We start from the raw sequence: 19,198 nt of genomic DNA on the forward strand, positions 1-19,198 counted from the left end.
CATGTGCGCATCATGAGTGGTTTGTTTTTTGTCCAGAGAAAATCCCTCTGCGAAAGTGCAAAGGTGAGAGATATAACTAAAAGGGGTAATGATTGCTCTTTCCCGAGCTCCGGATCCGTGTCGGGAGATCGTCCCGGACCGTGTGACCAAAGGTGAAAGGGTCCAAGATTCCAGGCTCTCTTTCATCTCGGGTTTAAGGGACCAAGACTTGCGTGCGAATGTTTTCGTTTCACATTTCAGCCTTCTCTTCTTTTGTTGTTGTGCGTGGAAATTTATTTGTGATTGATCTCATTATTTCGTACTGTTTACATGACTATGGAGATGCCTGATTGAGGCATCGATGCGTCGTTATTGTATTTACAGCTTGCTCTTGTAAAGGTGAATGACATGAGGGTTGCAGTAGGACAGCAGACCCTGAGTACCCCATTCACCACCGATACCAGACTCCTTGTGTCCGGAGAAGATGGCTTGAGGAGTGGGCTTCTCGAAGGAGTTGATGAAGACACTGCCGGCTTGGAGGCGAAGGGCAATGCGCTCGGCGGCCTTCTCGTCCTTACTCCAGACACAGGCACCAAGACCGGCGTTGCTGTCATTGGCACGGTTGATGACCTCCTCTTCGTCGGAGTAGGGCTGGACGGGAAGAATGAGACCGAACTGCTCCTCCTGGATGATCTTGCTGTCGTTGGGAGGGTTGTCGATGATGGCGGGCTGGAGCCAGAAGCCACCATCCACCTTCTCGACATCACCGCTACCAGCGATGAACTTGTAACCCTTGTCCTTGCTGTCCTGGAAGAAGGTCTTGACCTTTTCGAATTGCATCTGGTTCTGGATGGGACCGAGCATAGCACCCTCCTCATCGGGCTTGCCAACTTTGAGGCTGGCAGCGACCTTGGCCATGGCCTCGGTCATGGGCTTGTAGATGCTCTCGTGGATGTAGATACGCTTGGTGGCAACACAGACCTGGGAAGGGTGTCAGTATATGATTGAAGAACCATGGACGGTCATAACTTACCTGACCACTGTTCTGGAAAGCGCCCATCACAAGCTGAGGAGCGGTAGCCTCAATGTCGACATCCGCTCTGACGATACTGGCATCGTTGCCGCCAAGCTCGAGGGTGACACGCTTGAGGGTCTTGCTGCAGGCGGCCATGATCTTCTTGCCAGTAGCGATGCTACCAGTGAAACTAATCTTGGCGATACCGGGGTGCTCGGTGAACATGGGACCAAGCTTGTCATCACCGCCAAGAACCTGGACAACACCGGGAGGGAAGATGGTCTGAGCAAGCTCGATAGCCTTCAAGGAGGTATAGGGGGTGAATGGCGAAGGCTTGACAATGATGGTGCAACCAGTAAGCAGAGCAGGGATGATCTTGCCGAATGACAGGACGAGAGGGAACTATTGAGCTGATGTCAGCACTGGTCCGTGTCATGCTGACGGAAAAGTAGATAAACTTACGTTCCAGGGGCAGATGGCACCAACAACACCCAGGGGCATGTATCTTGTAGTCATGATCTTCTCGTCATCCTCGAGTCTCTCCTCGGGGATCTCAAGCGACAAGTGGTGACCGAACCAAGCACCAACAGCACCAACTTCGAAAGCGGCGAACTGTCTGGGCTTACCGGTCTCCTTGCAGAGCAGTGTGGTGAATTCCTCCTGGTAACCAGCCCACAGCTCTTGGAAGTTCTTCAAGAACTCCTTGCGCTCCTCAATGGGCTTGACGCTCCATGATTCGAACGCCTTTTGTGCAGAAGCAACAGCCTCGTCGACGTCTGATTGGGTAGCGATTGGGACATCCCAAAGCTTCTCGCCGGTGGTGGGGTTCACACCCTGGTGGTAGTTGTCGGACTTTGTGCGAGCCTCGCCATTGATGATGTTGGCGAACTTGTCGTCAAACGAGATGTTTGCAGTCTTTCCAGGCGACATGATGGATGTGTATGTGCTGAGTGTGAGATTGAAGAAAGCAAAGGGAAAGGTTTCTCAGGTACGATGAAGTGGTGTGAACTGTATTTAAATGCAATTGACTAGCGATCAAATGGTGATAAACTTATTGTGAAGGAGCCGAGGGACGAGCACTAGCGTATGAGGTTTCACACCCCGCTCCACTGTGGCACTTGGCCCGCCGCAGTTCGTCTAAACAGACAGGTGGCCATTGGATCAAAACTATGAGCCCGTGTGCGAAGGATTCAAACTGACTCATTCTAGTCGTCACCGCTACATGTATGAAGTACCTGAGCTCCTTAACAACTGTATCAATGACATTCTGGCCGAGAGCCTTGAAGAGGCCGGTGGAGAGACGAACCGTGAAGAAACGAGGGTTTGCACCCCGCACCCACTCCAAGTTATTACCCCGCCACAAATCTGCCCGAAAAGTCGTTTGCCATCTGCCGTGCATGGCATGTGTGGATCTTTCGCCTTTCGAGGCTGTCAATTCGCAAATAGTCTAGAGTAGACGGCTCGGATGGTCTATCTGCCGTGCACCTGCGTCGACATGACCCCTTCCGAAATACCATATCGATAAACGAGTGACCAGGGAGTAATCGAGGAATTTATCAATCCTCGAACTTCCACTGGCCTTGTGCTTACTGCTCGTACTGCTGACGATCTGACATGATATGAACGGAGAGGCCAAGGACAAGGAGTAGTGAATGTTTTGTAGCATGTACATTGGTTCGTAAAGATGACATTAAGCTTGGAAGCAAGATAAGGAACAAGAAAGGCAAAGCAGAACTAGCAAGGGTATCGAAAGAAAGGAGAAGGGCATCAGAAATAGTTCCTGTATTCACACTCACACGTGTCCTCAGCTGGTTGAGCAATGAGGACATCGGTGATCTGGTCTCCAACAAGGCCGTTTGTTGTGTAGTAGCAAGCCGGCGTGTCTGTACCGCCTGGACTGACGAGCTCAACCTGAACAGCGTATGGCCAGAGTGTGAAACTTGCATTGTTGCCAAGATAGGTGTAATGCTGAGCAAATGTATCGTCGAGATGCAAGGTTCCCCGGACTTGAGTCTGGTTAAAGAAGCACACGGTGGCCCTGTTGTCCGCGGTTATGTTAGATGCCGGAAGGATTTTCTGAGATATGTTCGCTGCAAAGGTGTAGCGTGGAGACGTGTCGTTGATAAACGTCAGGGGGGTTGTACCAAAGACGATACTGAGAGGGTTGTCAGACGCAGAGATGGTCATGTTTGCATCAACGCCAGTGCTTGACGTGGACAAGCCGCTGCTATTGGAGGCATACAAGGCAGAGGTGTTGGACAGGACCCAGTTGAAGTTCGCCAGAGAAGCAGCCGAGGACTGATCAAAAGTCGGGCCAGGGAAGCAGCGCCAGGTGTTGGGGTCCGATGTACAATTCTTCTCAATTACGCGCAGGGCGGTGACGAGACTGTATTCTCCCACGGGATATGCCAACTGTGATGGCGTGTTCGTGCCCGGCTGTGCTGATGGCTTGCCAGACTGGCCACCTCCCCCTCCACGGGTCAAGCCCACACCTAGACCTATACCAAGGCCAATGACCAGTAGTGCAACCAGTACCAGGAAGCCGATTCTCTTGCATCCTCCTCTTTTTCGCGTGACCGGCCCTATCGGAATAAGTTTGTCTCCTTCCAGACGGTTGGAGTGCAGGGCATAGGCGGGCGGCATGGAGTCATGGCTGGTGCGCGGTATCGTCCTGGCAAGATGGGTGCTGTCGCTCCATCGACTCTGGAGCCTCGGAGATTGCGACGACATTGACAGCGACGACGGCGTTCTGTCAGAGACGACAGCGGAGAGGCGCTGCCCTGCGATTGTGGAGATGCGACGTGGTGGCGGCGACTGAAGGGCCGACGCTGGGTTGGGTGCCCAAGCACCGCGAAGAACGTCCATGTTGTTTCGATATCACTGCGGTTGCATCGTTTGTCGCATGTTTCGAAGGGTAGGCAGGTGAAGGTCCGCGCCTATCACCACATTATTAAGGGTCATGTCGCCACTGGGCTCATCCTTCTGGTTAATTGGGATGCTTGACCCAAATTTGGTATGGACCAAAGTTCGTTCGGCTCTTCTTTCGCACTCTTCCGCTCTCCTCCGTCATCTTTCCCGGAGCTATCGAAAAGCAAAGTCCCGAACTGAGCATCTGCCCAATGAGATGAGAGCTTCTCCAGGCCTAGATGCATTTGTTGGTATAGATGTACTGCAGTCATACATTGTACCCATGGAAAGTGGCAGCTCTGCTTGCGACGACACCGTCGATTTGTTTGTAGTCTGACCCTTGTTTTCTTCTTATCTGTGCCCCCTTCGCATGTCTCGCTGCTCTATTTTCACCGCATCTCGTGCGAGCGGGCTCGCGACGATGTTGGTTGTCAAAAGACAAGATGTTTTCTTGCCACTAGAGTCGTCGACTGAGAAACCCTACTGGTGACCCCTTTCGTCGTCTCTCATGACAACGAGCTCACGGACACAGTGCCTGTAAAAATGCATGGTCATTTTACACTGGACAAAGTCATCCACTGAGACAGACCACGAGCATGTCTTTTGATCGCATCTTCTGCGAGCGAGCTCACAAGTAAATGGGTTGGGGAAAGGCAGGATCATTTTATGTACAGTGTAGGTGTCCATTGAGAGACTCTGGAGGCACGTTTTTGTCGCATCTCCCGCGAGAGAACTCAAGATTATGCTGCTTGTAAAAAGGCATGATCATTTTGACACAGAGTGAGTCTCTTACTGAGAGTCTTTACTGCTATATCTTATCAAACATCATTTAGTGTGGCGCATGCCAGACATGAAGTTCGTGCACGTGATATCGCTACCCCATAGTCTAAATCCATATCAATTGTCTTTTAACTTCCTATCCTCATCTCATATCAACGATATCTCGTTAAAGCTAGGTATAGTATATTCTCATGTCTCAATTCCCCTTATATCACTGCATAGAAAGAAGAAAAACCATTGGCAAAGCACGATCGAGTGTGAGGGGTACATGTTGTTCGAATCCTTGCCTGTCACTCGGGCTCGAGTCTGCAGTCACTCTGGGTTCACATTGTCCTCACCCAGACGTCACTTCACACTCACACTGGGCCCAACTTGTCTTCCAAATGCCCGCGCCGTGACTCACTCGTTGTCGGGAGTCGGAAGTCTCTAGAGCCAGTCTTGGCGTCCTTCCCTCCCAAATCTGAAATTCATCCAAGCGTCGGAGCTACACGCTCTTATCGATAACACGCCCTCAATGGCCACACTAATTGATTGGAACACTGTTGCTAGCGACGGAGACCCTGCACAATACCCGAGCAGAGTACCCTCCAACCATCTTACTACGTACCTCCAGGGTGTCATCATCGCTGTGAACGGCGATCCATACATCCAGAACACTTTTGGTGAGTCGAATCTAGCATTATCCTTTTGTTTGCGCATCACTAATCTCCTCAAGGCTCTGTCGAGTTTACAACTCTGCCTAACAACTACCTGCTCGAAACAAGATCGCGCCAGAACTCTAACCAGAAGGATCACTACGTCCACGGTCATCCGAGAGGGCAGTTTCGCGCCGTAGGAGATTTTGCCAAACACATCGTCGGCCTTTTGCGTAGAAACAATCTACAAAACTGTACTTGCCCGCGTTGTCCTCCACCAGCACAGATCGTCAATCCATCTCAAGTCATCAATCCCCCTCAAGTCGCCAATCCCCCTCAAGTCGCCAATCCCCCTCAAGTCATCAATCCCCCTCAAGTCATCAATCCAATCCAACCCCCTATCAATCCTACAACGGCATCTTCAGCTCCTATGGATGTCGACACTGTTATGGATGAAGACGGCACTCCTAACGTCTTCGAGGAGCTTCTCTACAAGGCCAAGCAAGGCGAACGCATCTCGCAAGCTATCACAGAGCCAAAGTCGCTGGATTGGCTGCTCGAGAGAGAGGCCGCCGGCCTTCCTGCTTACTTGGAGTCCCTGAAGACTTCCAATCGCCACGTACCTCGTCTTGGTGAGATCGTCCTCATCGCACGCCATCTCGAGGGTACACAGAGGATCGTCCGCGACGGTGATGTCCACAGGATTGTCGAGCCCGGTATTGGCTATGTCGGCTTTCCTGTCTGGGAAGCTGCAGTCGTCACTCAGGTGGACAAGAGAACCGTGACTGCTGGCCTTCTGGAGGGCGTGAACGCTCCCAGATTCCGCGTGGAACCCATGTCAGAGATTGGCAACTCAAGCAAGGCTTGGTCGACTCGTTACGAGGAAATCAGCATTCTCAACGTCCGCCCCTTCCGCTTCTGGCAGCAGATCTTAGGCGAGGCTGACACCAACAATCCCAAGGAGCTCCACCCCACTGTTCGCCATGCCTTGACTGCCATGGCATCCATGTCTGTTGTCGACCGTTTCCACTTCGAGTCGTTCGGACAGGAAGTCAGAGTCTATTGCAAGGGTCTCTACGTTGGCGCCGAGTTCATCGTCCCCGGTGATCTTGTTCAATTCCAGATGCCCGGACTTCACGACAGCGTCGGTCTGGATGTCATCCAAATCCAGCAGATCTACGTAAGCATTCGCCTCGACCGCGAGCCCCACCCTCAAAGCATCCGGGTCATGGGTTGTACTTACACCACTGATCCCAACCACTCTGTCGGTCAATATGATCGCCCCATCCCTCAGGAAGAGCTGCCTACCCCTTCGATGCGTGGCTTTGGCAACTGGTACATGATGCAGGCCAAAGACGACCTGACCTATGTCCCTGCCACTGTCCTACTCGCTCGTCTGTTCGAAGACGGCTGGTACAAGGCCATCGTGGGCACAGCCAGCTACTCCAAGGTAGCCAAGAATGGCGGTGCGCGCCACATGAGAATGGATGACGACATCATCAACATGTTGTACGGTCTCAAAGGTGTCCTTCCCGCCCGCGAGTTCTCGTCGAAGTTCGATGCGCGTGTAAAGGACGGAGACGATGGACAGGGCTGGTACATTGCAGAAGACCGCGTCGAGCAACTTGATCTCAGCCAGGTTAACGGCCAGGATGTTGGTGATAAGGCTCGCTTTGGCTTCGAGGATCCTGATCACCTCCAGGAACATCATCTCCAGTCCATGTTCCGCGCATACAACTATCGCAGACAGGGCACCAAGGGCAAATACAACCACACGGTCCCAGCACAGGGTAAACAGCCCATGACTTCCGGTATGGCCGGTAGTGGCATGAACGGCCTTGAGGAGCCCGTTAGCGACGAGCCTTTTGACGAGGAGCAGGCCGAACTGGATCACGCCAACAGAGCCATGGACAAGTTCGAGCAAGAGTTCAATAGCCGTGTCACCGAGGACGACTTTGACGCATTCATCTCCTAGGATGAGCAGGATCGTAACAAGTCTAACCCCTATCTCGACACTCACCCCGAGGCCAAGGCCAGAGTGGAGAAAGAGAACAATGACAGAATCGAGAGAGAACTCAACAAGGAGCTCTACAAGATGATGGACATGGCGAACGAACTCAAGAAGATACGCTAAGAAGGAGAAAGAGAAGAGAAAGATGGACCAGGATTGCCGAAGCCAATCAGGAGGACACTTTCGATCACTTGGACTCGTTTCAGGAAAGTTGTAAGATATCAGGATCCGAATACCAGAACAGGAATAGTCCAAAAGCATGAGCTGCGAAGAAGCAGCCCATCAGATGATAAAAAGCATGAGCTGCGAAGAAGCAGCCCATCAGATGATAGATGCATGCCCTCGCGGCCCAATGGATCAGAATAATCATCGAGAGAAAAGAAGTGGTAGACAGAAAAGGAATTTGACACCAGTTGAACTCCAACCCGCTGTACCTCGTGACAGTGCCTTTGCCGTATGTACTATAGAGCAAGTCACAGTGGAAGCGAAAGAAGCGGGGACAGAACAGAGAATGCTACAGTTGTCTTGAGATGTGGAATACTAGAATAGGAAGCAGAAAGTGGAAGTCGTCGAGTGGGGAAGAAAGAAGGCAATGAAGATACTGATTGGCGGGTCGGATGTCGGCAGGGTTGGACGCAATTGGAAAGCAGCGGGCGGCGGGCGCGACAAAAGTTCAAAACAACCAAAGATGTTGGCGCATCATCGCATCATCGCATCACCACCTTGATTCTGTACATCTTCATCCGAGCTTTCGAAAGGATAGACACAACTCGACACATGCACAGCTAAGAGGTGGACACGCGACACGCGACTCTAGGCCGACGACTTTCACTAAAGCGGCACATCGCAACACGACAAAGACATAGTCTCACATCACACCTCTCAAGCAGCATCATGTCGAAACGCGTGGCAGACGGCCAAGGCGGTGCAGATAGATACGGCGGCATGGAAGACCCGCGCGACACAGCCATGGATCCACCACGCAAGGCGACAGCAGCTCAGCTGGCAAAGCGAAGGTAAGAGTGCATGAAGTAGTGACACAGTGACCAACGGCCAGCTCACTCTTTGTTTGCGCAGCATCAAGCCGCTCAAGGGCCGCCCGGGCTCCTCCAGATCCTCTTCGCCGAGCAAGCCCAGTCCCTCTCCCACCATGTCCTTTGGCGCCGGCGACAGCAATAATCCATTCGCTGCCCCTCCAGCTGCTGCCAGCTTCGACTTTGGCCAGTCGACGACACAGGCACAGAGTAACCCCTTCAACTCTGGATCGACCTCGCATAGCTTCCCGCCGAACGCCCCTACAAACGCAAACGCAAACGCCGGCAGTGCCTTCAACTTTGGCCAGTCACAACCTGCCAGTGCTCCCTCCGCCTTTGCGCCTCCTCAAGCACCCTCCTTCAACTTCGGTGCACCAAGTCCCTCTGGCACGTCATTCGGCTTCGGTGCTTCACCTGCAAAGCCGGCACAACAGAACGGCGATAGCAACAAAGCTCCTTCATTCACTTTTGGCTCAACACCGGCCTCGCCCGCTCCTACAGCTCCCGCTTCGCCCGCTCCCGCCTTCAACGCCTTCTCAAGCATGTCGGCTCCCTCATTTGGTGCCGCTGAACAGCCTATCAGCGCGGCCGAGGTTCAAGAGATCGAAACGGCTGGTCCTCGTCTGACCCAGGAGGGCAAAATTGACCAGCTCGCTAGCATTGTTCGTTCTAGCGAGCCCAAGTACATGGTATCACACATGGTCTGCACAAACGAGTCGCACGTCCACTGACCTCTGACAGAATGCCAACCTCCATGACATTGTCTTGTCGACCCTCCCACCAGCCTTGCAGAGAAAGATGCTCGACTTCGTCCGCGGCAAATCCGAAAGTGTGAGTCTGACAGCGATCGCTTCTTTCGATCTGCCTCGTTATACCAGCACCATCGGTGCTACTCATCTCCATGCACCTCCCTTGTTTGCCGAGCACATGCCCCAAATCTACACTCATCTCCCCGCTTTCAGTGAAGAGTATTTCATGACCAACAAGTCCATCGATGAGCCAAGACTCGCCGAGGCAGCAGCAGACGCCAACATGCCCAGTGCGTGGCAGACGGGCATTGCTGCGCTGCAGTCGCGTCTGGACGAAGAGAAGACGGGCATGCAGCAGGTTCACTCGTACAAGTACTTTTCATCAGAAGGCTCGCTTCAGCCCAACTTCACTCCACCCGCAGCAGACTCTTTCAACCCCAATGCCTTTGCTTATGACCGGCCCTTTCAACCATACAACAGTGTTGAAGGTGGTCAAGTCCCCTTCGTAATCCATCCCGACACCGAGCACGCCACTCAACATGACATGCTCGGTGTAACCCTCTCGTCCGATTTCATCAACAGCTCTCAGCAATATTGCCTCTCTTCTCCTGCTAACAATACTTTCTACCAGGCTCCTGCCGAGGCTCCCAAATCCTCCTTCTTGTTCACATCCACATCCGCATCCTCGACTGCCCCGGCCGCCACGTCGTTTTCCAACTTTGGTCCATCCACTACCGCACCATCGAGCCAGCCCGAGACCAAGTCTTCGCCTTTCAATTTCGGCCCTCCTGCTGCTCCAAATGCATCTGCACCTGCAACTGCACCTGCAACTGCACCTACTACATCCGCCTTCAAGTTTGGAAGCACCGCTGGGATGACTAAGGACGACGCACCTGCCGCTTCTGCCTTTGCTGGCTTTGCTGCTTCGACGCCGAAGACGAACGACGCCCCGGCAAAGGCTCCAACTTCGGCTTTCAACTTTGGCGCTCCTGCTCCCTCTTCCACCGCGCCTGCAGCCTCTTCACCATTCAAGCTTGGGAACTCGACGGCCGCGTCAGCTCCCTTAACTAACGCCTTCAATCTCGGTGCTAATGCTGAGAAGAAGGACGAGGCAGCACCGACACAGACTGCAAGCGCTTTCAACTTCGCCAACACAAGCTCTGCTGCTCCTCCGTCTCCCAAGCCTGCCGAGAAGAAGCTTCCCTCTTTCAACTTTGCTGCGTCTGCCGCTTCAAAGCCCGCCGAGGAAGTATCTTACCCCAGCCTGAACACGCCTGCCTCTCAAGAACAGTCCCCTGCGCCCAAGCCTGCCTACAGCTTCGGTCAATCGACACCAGCTGCTGCTTCATCGCCCTTTAAGCTCGCCGCTGCACCTGCCGCATCGCAAAGTCCCGGCTTGGGCACTTCAATCTTTGACAAGCCTCCTGCCCAGCAAAAGGCCCCCGAGTCTACCTTCAAAGCTTTCGGTGCTTCTAACTCGACGCCCGTTCAAGCAAGCACGCCGTCTCCTTCTATTTCTTTCGGTGCACAAGCTTCTGCTCCTCCTGCCAGATCCGAGCTGAGCCAGAGCAATGCACTCTCTGCACCCTCTACTACCTCGGGCGTGGCGACTCCTCCTGCCTCTCCTCAGATTGAGCCCTCGGAACTGGGCTCTGTTCTCATCAAGCAGCTGAACGAGTCCATGCTTGCGCATCTCGCATCTGCCAGCCTGACGCAGGATTGGAGTGCTTCCATGCGCTTCTACCTTGATCAAGTCGCCGACATCCAATCCGAGAACAGTGCCACGCCTTCCGCATCAACTATCCCTTCCTCAAGTGCACCCAAGCAAATCACCGCTCCCTTAGCTGCCCCCAGCGCTCGTGGTGAGAAGCGCGCTGCTGAAGAGGATGTCACGAAGGACGATGACCACACCAAGCGTTCCAAGCCGTCTTTCTCGCAGTCTACCACCTCTACCTTCTCTCAATCTACCACGCCTACCAAGCCTCTGACTGCGACTGCCACGTTGTTCGACGACATTCTGAATTCTGCAAGCAAGCCTCAAACTCCTCAACAGACCAACGTCTTCTCGGCCACTGCAAACAAGACGCCTGCCCCTCCCGCCACTGCTCCTCCTGTCAAGTCCAATCCCTTCGGCGCCATCGCTCGCAACACCTCTGCTACCCCCGGTCCTACTGCTCCCAAGACTGGCTTTGTGCCCCCTGCTGGTGCGCAAGCATTGCCTTCGTCTAGCAATGGTACTTCTGCTCCAGCTTTCCAGATTTCTAAGTTTGGTGCCACCCCCGCTTCTACACCTGCACCTGCATCTGGCTTCCAAGTACCCAAGTTTGGTGGCGCTTCCACTACAGCTGCTTCCTCCAATTTCCTCAATTCGTTCGGCAAACAGGCTGCTGATCAAGAGGCCAAGGAGCGCGAAAAGCGCAAGGAAGAAGACATGGACTCTGACGAGGATGAGGAAGAATGGGAGAGAAAGGATGCTGAGAAGCAGGCCCAGAAGAAGGCCGAGCTCTTGGCCGCCAGCCAGGCTCTCAAGTTCAGTGTTGATGCCACCAAGAAGCCCACCAGTTCTGCTTCGGCCGTCTTCTCATTCAACGGCACACCTTCCACGACCGCAAACACCTCTGGCGCATCCAACATCTTTGGCAATATCTCCAGTAGCAAGCAGGATGACCAGGACGAGGATGACGACACCGAGGAAGATGAGGATGTTCATGCCGCCGCTGTGAACGCATCTCCTGCCAAGCCTTCAGCTGGCAGGAGCCTTTTCGACCGTGTTTCCATGGATACTAGCAAGGAGAAGACTTCTGATACACCCAGCGCGTCTTTCAAGTTCAGCTCGTTTGGTAGCTCGGGTGCTACTGATAACACTTGGAAGGGGAGCGATCCTATCAAGTTCGGCGCCAGCACAGCAACTGCAGGTACTACTACTCCTGATGGCTCTCCTGCCAAGGTTGCTGCTGCTGCTGCTCCCAAGTTCAACTTCGGTGGTCCTTCGCAGGCCGCTGAGAAGTCATCGCCCTTTGCTGGTATGATGGGTGCCAAGCCTGCCACCTCTGGCAGCATCTTTGCCGCCGCAAAGCCCTTGGCCCCTACCACTGGCTTCTCCTTCAGCGGTGCCGCTCCCTCCAGCCTCGCGCCTCCTTCAGGCTCATCAGTCTTTGCTTCTGCCGCCACTTCCCGCGCCACCACACCCGGCAACACTACCACCGACGCCGAAGCCAGTGCCCCCGAGTCCGAACCCAGCGAGACCCTCAACGACGCTCAAAAGGACTTGACCGCCCTCACCGCCGACGACCTGGCCAAATACGACCTCATCCACGAAGTCCGCTCCAAGGTCACCAAATTCGCCAAGGACTCTTCCGGCAAATCAGCATGGGCCGCCCAAGGCAACGGACCTCTGTACCTCCTCGCCAGCAAGGAAACCTCCAAACCTCGTATTCTCATGCGTGCCGACCCCTCGGGTAAAGTGGTCCTGAACTTCAACGTGCTGCTTAACACTCAGCTGTATGGTCAGAAGAGCGCTAAAATGGCAGCACTGAGTGTCCCTGCAGAAGACAAGAAGGTGGAGAGCTTCATGTGCATCTTCAAGGACGAGGCCACGACCAAGGAGTTTTTGGCCAAGCTGCACGGAGCTATTGAGAAGGTTCAGGGTTAGAAAGCTGGATCTGGAAATAAGAAGAAGGGGGGTGAGAGGAGGACGTTGAGAGAGAAGATGCTGAGAAGAGACTTGAGGCATTGAGACCTGTGAGCGATACACAGTTGCTCCTGACGTCAAGTTCTGTTTTGGGTGTGTATTGGTTTGGTCTTTGGTGATGTGGCGTTTTTTTTTGGTGCTTCTTTTTTCTCCATCGTTTCACTGCTTCTGAAGATTGAAAGCAAGCCGCTTTTTTATTCATGTCGCTTCTCTTTTTCTTCTTCGACGATGGAGAGGTTTCTATGCATTCTGTACTTGTACATGGTACACAAAAGCAGTATATCTTGTTCTGTCTGTGCCACCAGTCTCGAATGCTTCGATCTCGTATTCATCTACACATGTTCCCGGCCGTCAGTGCACATTTGTGGATATTGGTCTTTTGTGTTTTGTACGCTTTGTGATGTTGAAGTTTTCTTGCACTTTCCACTGTTTACGAGATGGCACTTCCATTTCCTCATCTTTCTTGTGTATTTGCATCAAAGGGTCTTGTGGATCGTTATGAGGATACTTGGTTGCTTCTTGCGCTTGGTCGATCTTACGCTTTTGGTCGTTGTTTCCATGGTTGCTCTTGCCCCTTCTTGTCTTTTGCTGTAAATTTCTTTGGAATGTTTTTTTTTTCCTTGGCTCGTTACCTTTTTGCGATTGTCTCCTTGGTCAAATCGCTGTTGCCCGCGGGTCCATCCTCACATTTTCTCTTTGATATCGTCATGTGAGGATACTGGGCATCTGAATTCCCACAGCACGAGAGCAGGTGATTCAAATCAGATGGGACTCGGGTATATATCAGGTTTTCATGTATATCCATCTTAGTCTCCCCGCAGTTGCAGCATGGGGAAAAGGTCATGTGTACGTGAGTGATGAGAGTTCCCCTCTTTTATTGATCTAGAACGACAGGGGTTTTTGAAGTTGTGGATAAGGGGGGTTTTTTTTGGCTTATGTTGCTGTATTGAACATGATTCCCTTAGGTTAGGTTGATGTAATGTGGTGATGAGGTTGATTTGGCCTTGGTATGGTTTTTACTCGGTCTATGGCAACGTTGGCCATTTACTCTCGGGCAGTTTGTGGCTTTTGTGTCTCTTTTGATCAAAGCGGACAAGTTAGATAGGGTCAGAGATAGAGACAGAGGCTGGGGGGGCCGAAGATGCTTGGATGTGACGAGCTGTAATATGCAATCCCATGCGTAAGTGTATACCCTGCCGTGGGAAGACACAACTAAGCGGCGCAAACAAGATCAGTCGATCAGAGAGTCATATGAGTTCAAAAGGGAATAGTCGACAGTAATAACATACCTGCACAGCAAAAGCCGCCGTCAAACATATATAGCACGATCAAACTATATCGCAGCGAATCAATGCAAGTGATTCTGGATGTTGAGAATCAAGTCGGCATGGCAGAATTGGGTTTGACTCATCCGTTGCTGTACGGCATAGTCGATGGTGATGTCTGACTCTGTCGACAAGGAAAAGTGTTCTAGAACCAATATAGCATCGCACGGTCTGCAATTTCGCTGTGAGTTGGTATGGCAGGTCGGGAATAGCTTCGTGTACGGATTCAAGGCACTGTCGACGGAACAAGTGAGTCAGCTACGGCACAAAGCGTACCATACAGGTGGACCTATGGCATAGCGAAGGATGTCAAGGTGAATCAGAGCGGTAAGCATTATACAGCCTAGTCGATGGGGGCTTTGCGGCATGATCAACAATATCCTCATAGGTCGGCATAGCTTGAGTGACGGTTGCACGGCACTGTCAACACTATCAACAAAAGTCAGAGCGGTAAGCATAACCACCACGGCAGAGTAAACATGGTCAGGGTGAGTCAGCGCGGCAAAGATGCTTACAGCCTAGTCGACGGCAAATGCACCACGGCACAATCAACGGTAAACATGTCAGCACGGGAAGAGAAGAATTATAGCCTAAACATCGTAAGACCACGCGAAATGAAGAAGAAACAAATATTCAGTAAGCAACGAACCACGGCACGGTAAAACATAACAAGGGTCTTGAGACACGCGTAAGCAATACACATGAACCCTTGAAAACGGTTTCGCTGACCTTGCCGTAGAAGGATGGTTGGTATCATTGCTTTTTTGGCCCTGTAGTATGTGGTCTTATAGGTCGCTGTTGTGTTTGAACAGTTTGGTCGGGATTTGTTGTTCGCCGAGGGTGGAGTTGTGGGAGAGGGAAGGTGCGACGAAGTGTGGAGATGAATTCGAGAGGTTGACTGCTTGCTTTCCCATCGGCTTGAACACAAGAAGCTCTCAAAGCAGGACATTTTCTCTGGTGGCGGAACATTTGATGATGAAGCACAATCGAAGACATAGGGATAAGATCACATGACTTGTAGTGAGAAAACAGAAGGGAAGAAAAGATGAAATGGGTAGGGAAGAAAAATAGAGATGGAAAAAGACAAAAGATAGAATAAAGGAAAATGGACAAGACTGGTACGGAGAGTCAAAATGTCGGTCCAATGAATATTCTCGGTCGTGTCGGTATCCCTCGACAATAGCAATGTATGATGGACTGATCTCGTGCCGAGATCACAATGACTAGATACCCCGTGTAGCTCATGTTCTTCCTGAGAAGCATGCTCTTCTAGATGGAGTCAGCTCCGCGCTTACAAAGAAATTCGATATGCGACCACTCTCTGCAAAGCATTTATTTGTTCAACGTGATTTGTCTGCGACCAAAGCATCGGAAGCGAGTCTGCAATTTTGCATGCAATGTTATTGTGTGGAGCAGGCGGAGGTTGCAAGCGAGACTTCGTCGCAAGAAGCGAATCTCTACCACTGTACCGGGTCATCGCTTTTTTCGCGTGACGAGGTCTAGAGATGCAGATTCCAGATCACGCGATGGCGGGAAAGATGCAATGGCCTCATGGAGATGCAGGAACAGACGTGGAGAGAGAGGCCCGTCTTTGTGTTGTGCATATGCATGACATAGTGCCATGCGTCTCAGATAGATGAACTGCTTGTATGCAGGACGACGCGCCCCCCTTCGCGAGCTCGTTCACACTTTTGCGCACTCTTGTCAAGCCTTCAGGTAGGTCCACAAAGCGGCGCCGTGAAGATTTTTTTCTGGCGAAGGTAGAGGTGCAGCTCGGCTTCGCATTACTGTATTAGGAGACCCCTCCGAGCGAGATGGCTGACAAGATGGCAGCTGAAGCGTCAAGGGTCCTCAGGCAGAGCCCCATGATGGAAACTATTGAAGACGGCACCGGCTTGGTCTGCGGCAGCACTGTTCCGCTGCTCAATATTGTTAGCGAGCTGTCACGAAAGCACAGATGACTTGTTCAATGCGACAAACGCTCTCGCATAGTATGCGCTGTAAAACTCTGCAGGAGACAGGATTGATTGTCTTCAAGTCTGAGACTCAGCTGATCCCCACGGCTTGAGAGGGATCAACAGGAACAGGTAACATCGCGTCAAGTCATCACCGCGCAGGTGGATTATGTCGGCAGACGCTTTGAGCTGAAGATCTACAGCTCCCGACGCAGCTTTAGTGACGTGTGAAACCAGCAATTTCAAAATTTCCAATGCCGTAGGAAATAGGTCACAGAAAACGAGACCTGGGCTGCGGCTTGCAGTGTATCATGCACCTCGTCTGAAGCAGATGGAGATCAAAAAGCAGTGCCTCCAAGGCGGATGCCCAAAAGTTTGCAAGTATGAGTTGGAGTAAGCTTCTGTATGGCGCAAGTATGTCGAGGCTCTAGATTTGGCGGCTGATCTCCAGTCTGGCCAGGATTGCGGCACGCAAACTTTTGGTGCACAGTTCCAACTTACCAGACTGTCTTGTTTGCGTCTCGAAAGGGCCATTCACCAGGAATAGTCAATGAAAAAAAGCTTACACCGCTGACAGAACCATCTTGAAAGTCTCGACGACGGAGCAAATCATGCGACATCAAGACCTCGTGTAGGAAAGACATATGGCTTGTCATCACAGCGGCACAGAAATCCACGCGACACGGCGTTGCCACGCGTAAGCAAGACACAACACTTGGTGTCTTGGAGGATTTTTTTACGCCGCCGGAGCGACTCCGTTGGTATGCGTACTGAAGTACTGACCTTGTTAGCCGACGACGACCCTCGAACTCGGACAGCCCTACGCAAAATAGGCGTCGGGGCTGAAAAATGGTGGACTTTCATACGGATGACTCTTCGTGCACCTGCCAAAACACGAGACCAGGGCGTTGCCGACACAGATTGACTCAAAGATAAAGCCATCGGAGCAGCCGACGAGGCGCGCGGATGTCTAAGTGAACGACAAAACTCGCGAATGGAAGAGAGAAGCAAACGGAGTTGCAAAGCCGGTGGTGGTACGACGCGCCGAGCAGCCCGCAACGAAGAGCCGCAGGGTTCAAAGGTCTGGGCGGTCGGATATAGAATTCTCGCGCGTTAGCTGAGGTCGCAGCCACAAGAACCTAGAGGAGAAACGGGGCCTTTGCAAGGCTGGTGTTGAACCCTTGGTCGTGCAACGGTATGGTCACAAGTCTTGCTGACACGGACTCGTGAAGTGCAGGGTGCGGCCGAAGAGATATACTGAATCAAGAGAGTTATGCCGACAGTCGCCGTAAGCACGAGCTGACCGAAGATGTACTCGGATTAGGATAATCCGCGCGTGAGCTGGCCATAGCCGTGGAAGGATTCGTGAGACGTTTGCAAGTCAACCTCGAAGGGTTTCTGTTCTAACGATACCAAAGGACCGAGGCATGTTTCAGGCCAATGCTAACAATTGTTGCAAAGCCCGTATGCGTCCAGCGCTCAGACAAACAGCTTTGCACAGGGTAGGTGAAATTCAGAAAATCTACCGGCAATGCTGGCGATACGCGCGTAGAGAAGCAACCCTCGAAGGATCCAAAGCATCTGGTGAAGCAAGGCGTTTCTAGCATTGATGTTTCAGGACGCCCAGCAGCCGCTGCCATCGAGGAAGAATCTAGGGCACGGCTAAGCTTTGCCGTGAATAACACAACAATTACAACCTGGGAGTGATCAATATGCAGGAATACCCTGTCAATACCAATGGACACTCCACGGGCCAGGGTAAACAGAAACACAGCTAGCAGCTACGGTGCTGCGCGTCGGGCGGTCGAGAATCGATCGACGAGACCAGTATTAACGTCTTTTTGCAAGTGAACCATCATCTTGCTGTGGGGCGGTATAGTAAGAAATCAACGCGAGGAGGATGTAAGAAGAGTTCAGCCGAAGTAACGAAGTCTAGCACAAGGGCACGAAAGAGCCGGACAAGGATTCGGAGTCCGGTGCTCTGCAAAACCGTTGCACGACGACGCGCACAAGTCGCTCGGGGTGGCTGGGGCTGTGCTGCCTGTGCATGTAGACCGTTGAAACCAGCGACGCGTGCAACAGCATAACAGTTAGAGAGAGGCAGGCTCTTCAAGAACACAGCGATTTTGCAAGGTACAGTGATGTACGCATGTCGTTGTCGACTGCGGGTGCAGGAAAAAGCAAACATCTCTGAAGTTTATAAACAGATTATGGCGGGGTCATGCATGAGATCTGCAGCATAGCGGGGATCACGCAAAGCCAGACTAATAATTCTCCGCGCGTGGGCGGGCAAATGGTCTGAGGTCGATAGTGTTGATGGGACCGGGTTGCCGCGCGCGAAGCAGGTGTTTCCAGTGATCTGTGAAGGAACCGACGGCAGCACAGTATCCCCAACGTCGAAGATCAGCAGCTTGGTGGCTTCAAGGCTTGCTATGCGTTTGACGCAGATCAATTGCCCTTTGTTGAGATGCCGCCGACCCAAGACTCGAAGGGTTCAACCATTACCACCACGTGCATGACAGCTGACTGAAGACAAGATAGACAAGCTTGTGGAGCAGCCGGCTCCTCTCGTTCATGCGCATCTGCCCCAGACAGGTCACAGGTGTTGTGGCCTCGGCACCTCATGATGTTGGGACTCGACTATTGAAATGCTCTGTCTGCAGTGGTACAGCGCAGTGACGATGGCATTCATCGAAACTCTGACTGAAGACTGGTTCCATTTATGCAGAGCTATTGCTGGTGTGGAGTCCTCCTATTTTGCTTTGGTGAGGTTACAGACATGCGAATGCGAAGAAGTGGATCTGCGCGATGAGCACTGGAAGCTATTGGAGTCAGTATTCTCGGTCATGATCCACCTTACTACTAGATCCGCCTTACAGGGACGCTTGAGTGTCGATCCGGCGAAGTTGGCTGGAAGACACTGCAAAAGCATAGGCAAGCGCGCTTGAATCATGCAAGATGTCAATCGAGAGGATACTTGTTGTTCTTCTGATCGCCGTGTCCAATGATGAGTTGTCATGTAAAGCGTCAATGGAGTGGACGATAGTGACGCAGCATTCAGGACATGTTCGAAGGCTATCAGCGACGGGGAGGTCACGTTCGGCGAACTTTCCGAGG

General features: G+C 52.3%; 6 protein-coding genes across 6 annotated transcripts; 2 read left to right on the forward strand and 4 right to left on the reverse strand.

Annotated features, from left to right (window-relative positions):
- Nucleotides 1-357: 357 nt before the first annotated feature.
- AUEXF2481DRAFT_46132 (uncharacterized protein) lies at nucleotides 358-1,924 on the reverse strand (the record flags this gene model as incomplete). Its single annotated transcript, XM_013491472.1, has 3 exons — nucleotides 358-960; nucleotides 1,013-1,396; nucleotides 1,457-1,924. The coding sequence occupies 3 exons, from the start codon at nucleotides 1,922-1,924 to the stop codon at nucleotides 358-360; spliced, it is 1,455 nt and encodes a 484-aa protein (XP_013346926.1).
- Nucleotides 1,925-2,761: 837 nt separating this feature from the next.
- Nucleotides 2,762-3,859, reverse strand: AUEXF2481DRAFT_2503 (uncharacterized protein; the record flags this gene model as incomplete). The annotated part of the gene is made up of 1 exon (XM_013491225.1): nucleotides 2,762-3,859. The coding sequence occupies one exon, from the start codon at nucleotides 3,857-3,859 to the stop codon at nucleotides 2,762-2,764; it is 1,098 nt and encodes a 365-aa protein (XP_013346679.1).
- Nucleotides 3,860-5,195: 1,336 nt separating this feature from the next.
- Nucleotides 5,196-7,291, forward strand: AUEXF2481DRAFT_26937 (uncharacterized protein; the record flags this gene model as incomplete). The annotated part of the gene is made up of 2 exons (XM_013491318.1): nucleotides 5,196-5,343; nucleotides 5,397-7,291. The coding sequence occupies 2 exons, from the start codon at nucleotides 5,196-5,198 to the stop codon at nucleotides 7,289-7,291; spliced, it is 2,043 nt and encodes a 680-aa protein (XP_013346772.1).
- A 930-nt stretch (nucleotides 7,292-8,221) lies between these two features.
- On the forward strand, nucleotides 8,222-12,762 carry AUEXF2481DRAFT_2505 (uncharacterized protein; the record flags this gene model as incomplete). The annotated part of the gene is made up of 3 exons (XM_013491226.1): nucleotides 8,222-8,343; nucleotides 8,405-9,050; nucleotides 9,103-12,762. The coding sequence occupies 3 exons, from the start codon at nucleotides 8,222-8,224 to the stop codon at nucleotides 12,760-12,762; spliced, it is 4,428 nt and encodes a 1,475-aa protein (XP_013346680.1).
- A 1,748-nt stretch (nucleotides 12,763-14,510) lies between these two features.
- Nucleotides 14,511-15,237, reverse strand: AUEXF2481DRAFT_495608 (uncharacterized protein). Its single transcript, XM_013491647.1, has 3 exons — nucleotides 14,776-15,237; nucleotides 14,642-14,716; nucleotides 14,511-14,546 (listed from the first exon to the last, which is right to left on the reverse strand). Exons 1-2 carry the CDS (start codon nucleotides 15,073-15,075, stop codon nucleotides 14,690-14,692), a joined length of 327 nt encoding a protein of 108 aa, XP_013347101.1. The 5' UTR covers nucleotides 15,076-15,237; the 3' UTR covers nucleotides 14,511-14,546; nucleotides 14,642-14,689.
- Nucleotides 15,238-15,828: 591 nt separating this feature from the next.
- Nucleotides 15,829-17,253, reverse strand: AUEXF2481DRAFT_496024 (uncharacterized protein). Its single transcript, XM_013491648.1, has 3 exons — nucleotides 16,948-17,253; nucleotides 16,583-16,859; nucleotides 15,829-16,045 (listed from the first exon to the last, which is right to left on the reverse strand). The coding sequence occupies exons 1-3, from the start codon at nucleotides 17,021-17,023 to the stop codon at nucleotides 15,919-15,921; spliced, it is 480 nt and encodes a 159-aa protein (XP_013347102.1). The 5' UTR covers nucleotides 17,024-17,253; the 3' UTR covers nucleotides 15,829-15,918.
- Between the last annotated feature and the right edge of the window lie 1,945 nt (nucleotides 17,254-19,198).

Source organism: Aureobasidium subglaciale, assembly GCF_000721755.1.
Source record: "Aureobasidium subglaciale EXF-2481 unplaced genomic scaffold scaffold_3, whole genome shotgun sequence".
NCBI classification, from domain to species: domain Eukaryota; kingdom Fungi; phylum Ascomycota; class Dothideomycetes; order Dothideales; family Saccotheciaceae; genus Aureobasidium; species Aureobasidium subglaciale.

Excerpts from the sequence above, each read along its gene's own strand:
- AUEXF2481DRAFT_495608 (XM_013491647.1), bottom strand. The coding sequence starts at position 15,075 with ATGTCCTGCTTTGAGAGCTTCTTGTGTTCAAGCCGATGGGAAAGCAAG. Across the intron at positions 14,717-14,775 it reads TTATGTTTTACCGTGCCGTG|GCTATAATTCTTCTCTTCCC; the intron begins GTTCGTTGCTTA and ends TACGATGTTTAG.
- AUEXF2481DRAFT_496024 (XM_013491648.1), bottom strand. The coding sequence starts at position 17,023 with ATGGCTTTATCTTTGAGTCAATCTGTGTCGGCAACGCCCTGGTCTCGT. Across the intron at positions 16,860-16,947 it reads AGGTGCACGAAGAGTCATCC|TACTTCAGTACGCATACCAA; the intron begins GTATGAAAGTCC and ends TAACAAGGTCAG. Across the intron at positions 16,046-16,582 it reads GACGCAAACAAGACAGTCTG|CGGAACAGTGCTGCCGCAGA; the intron begins GTAAGTTGGAAC and ends AATATTGAGCAG.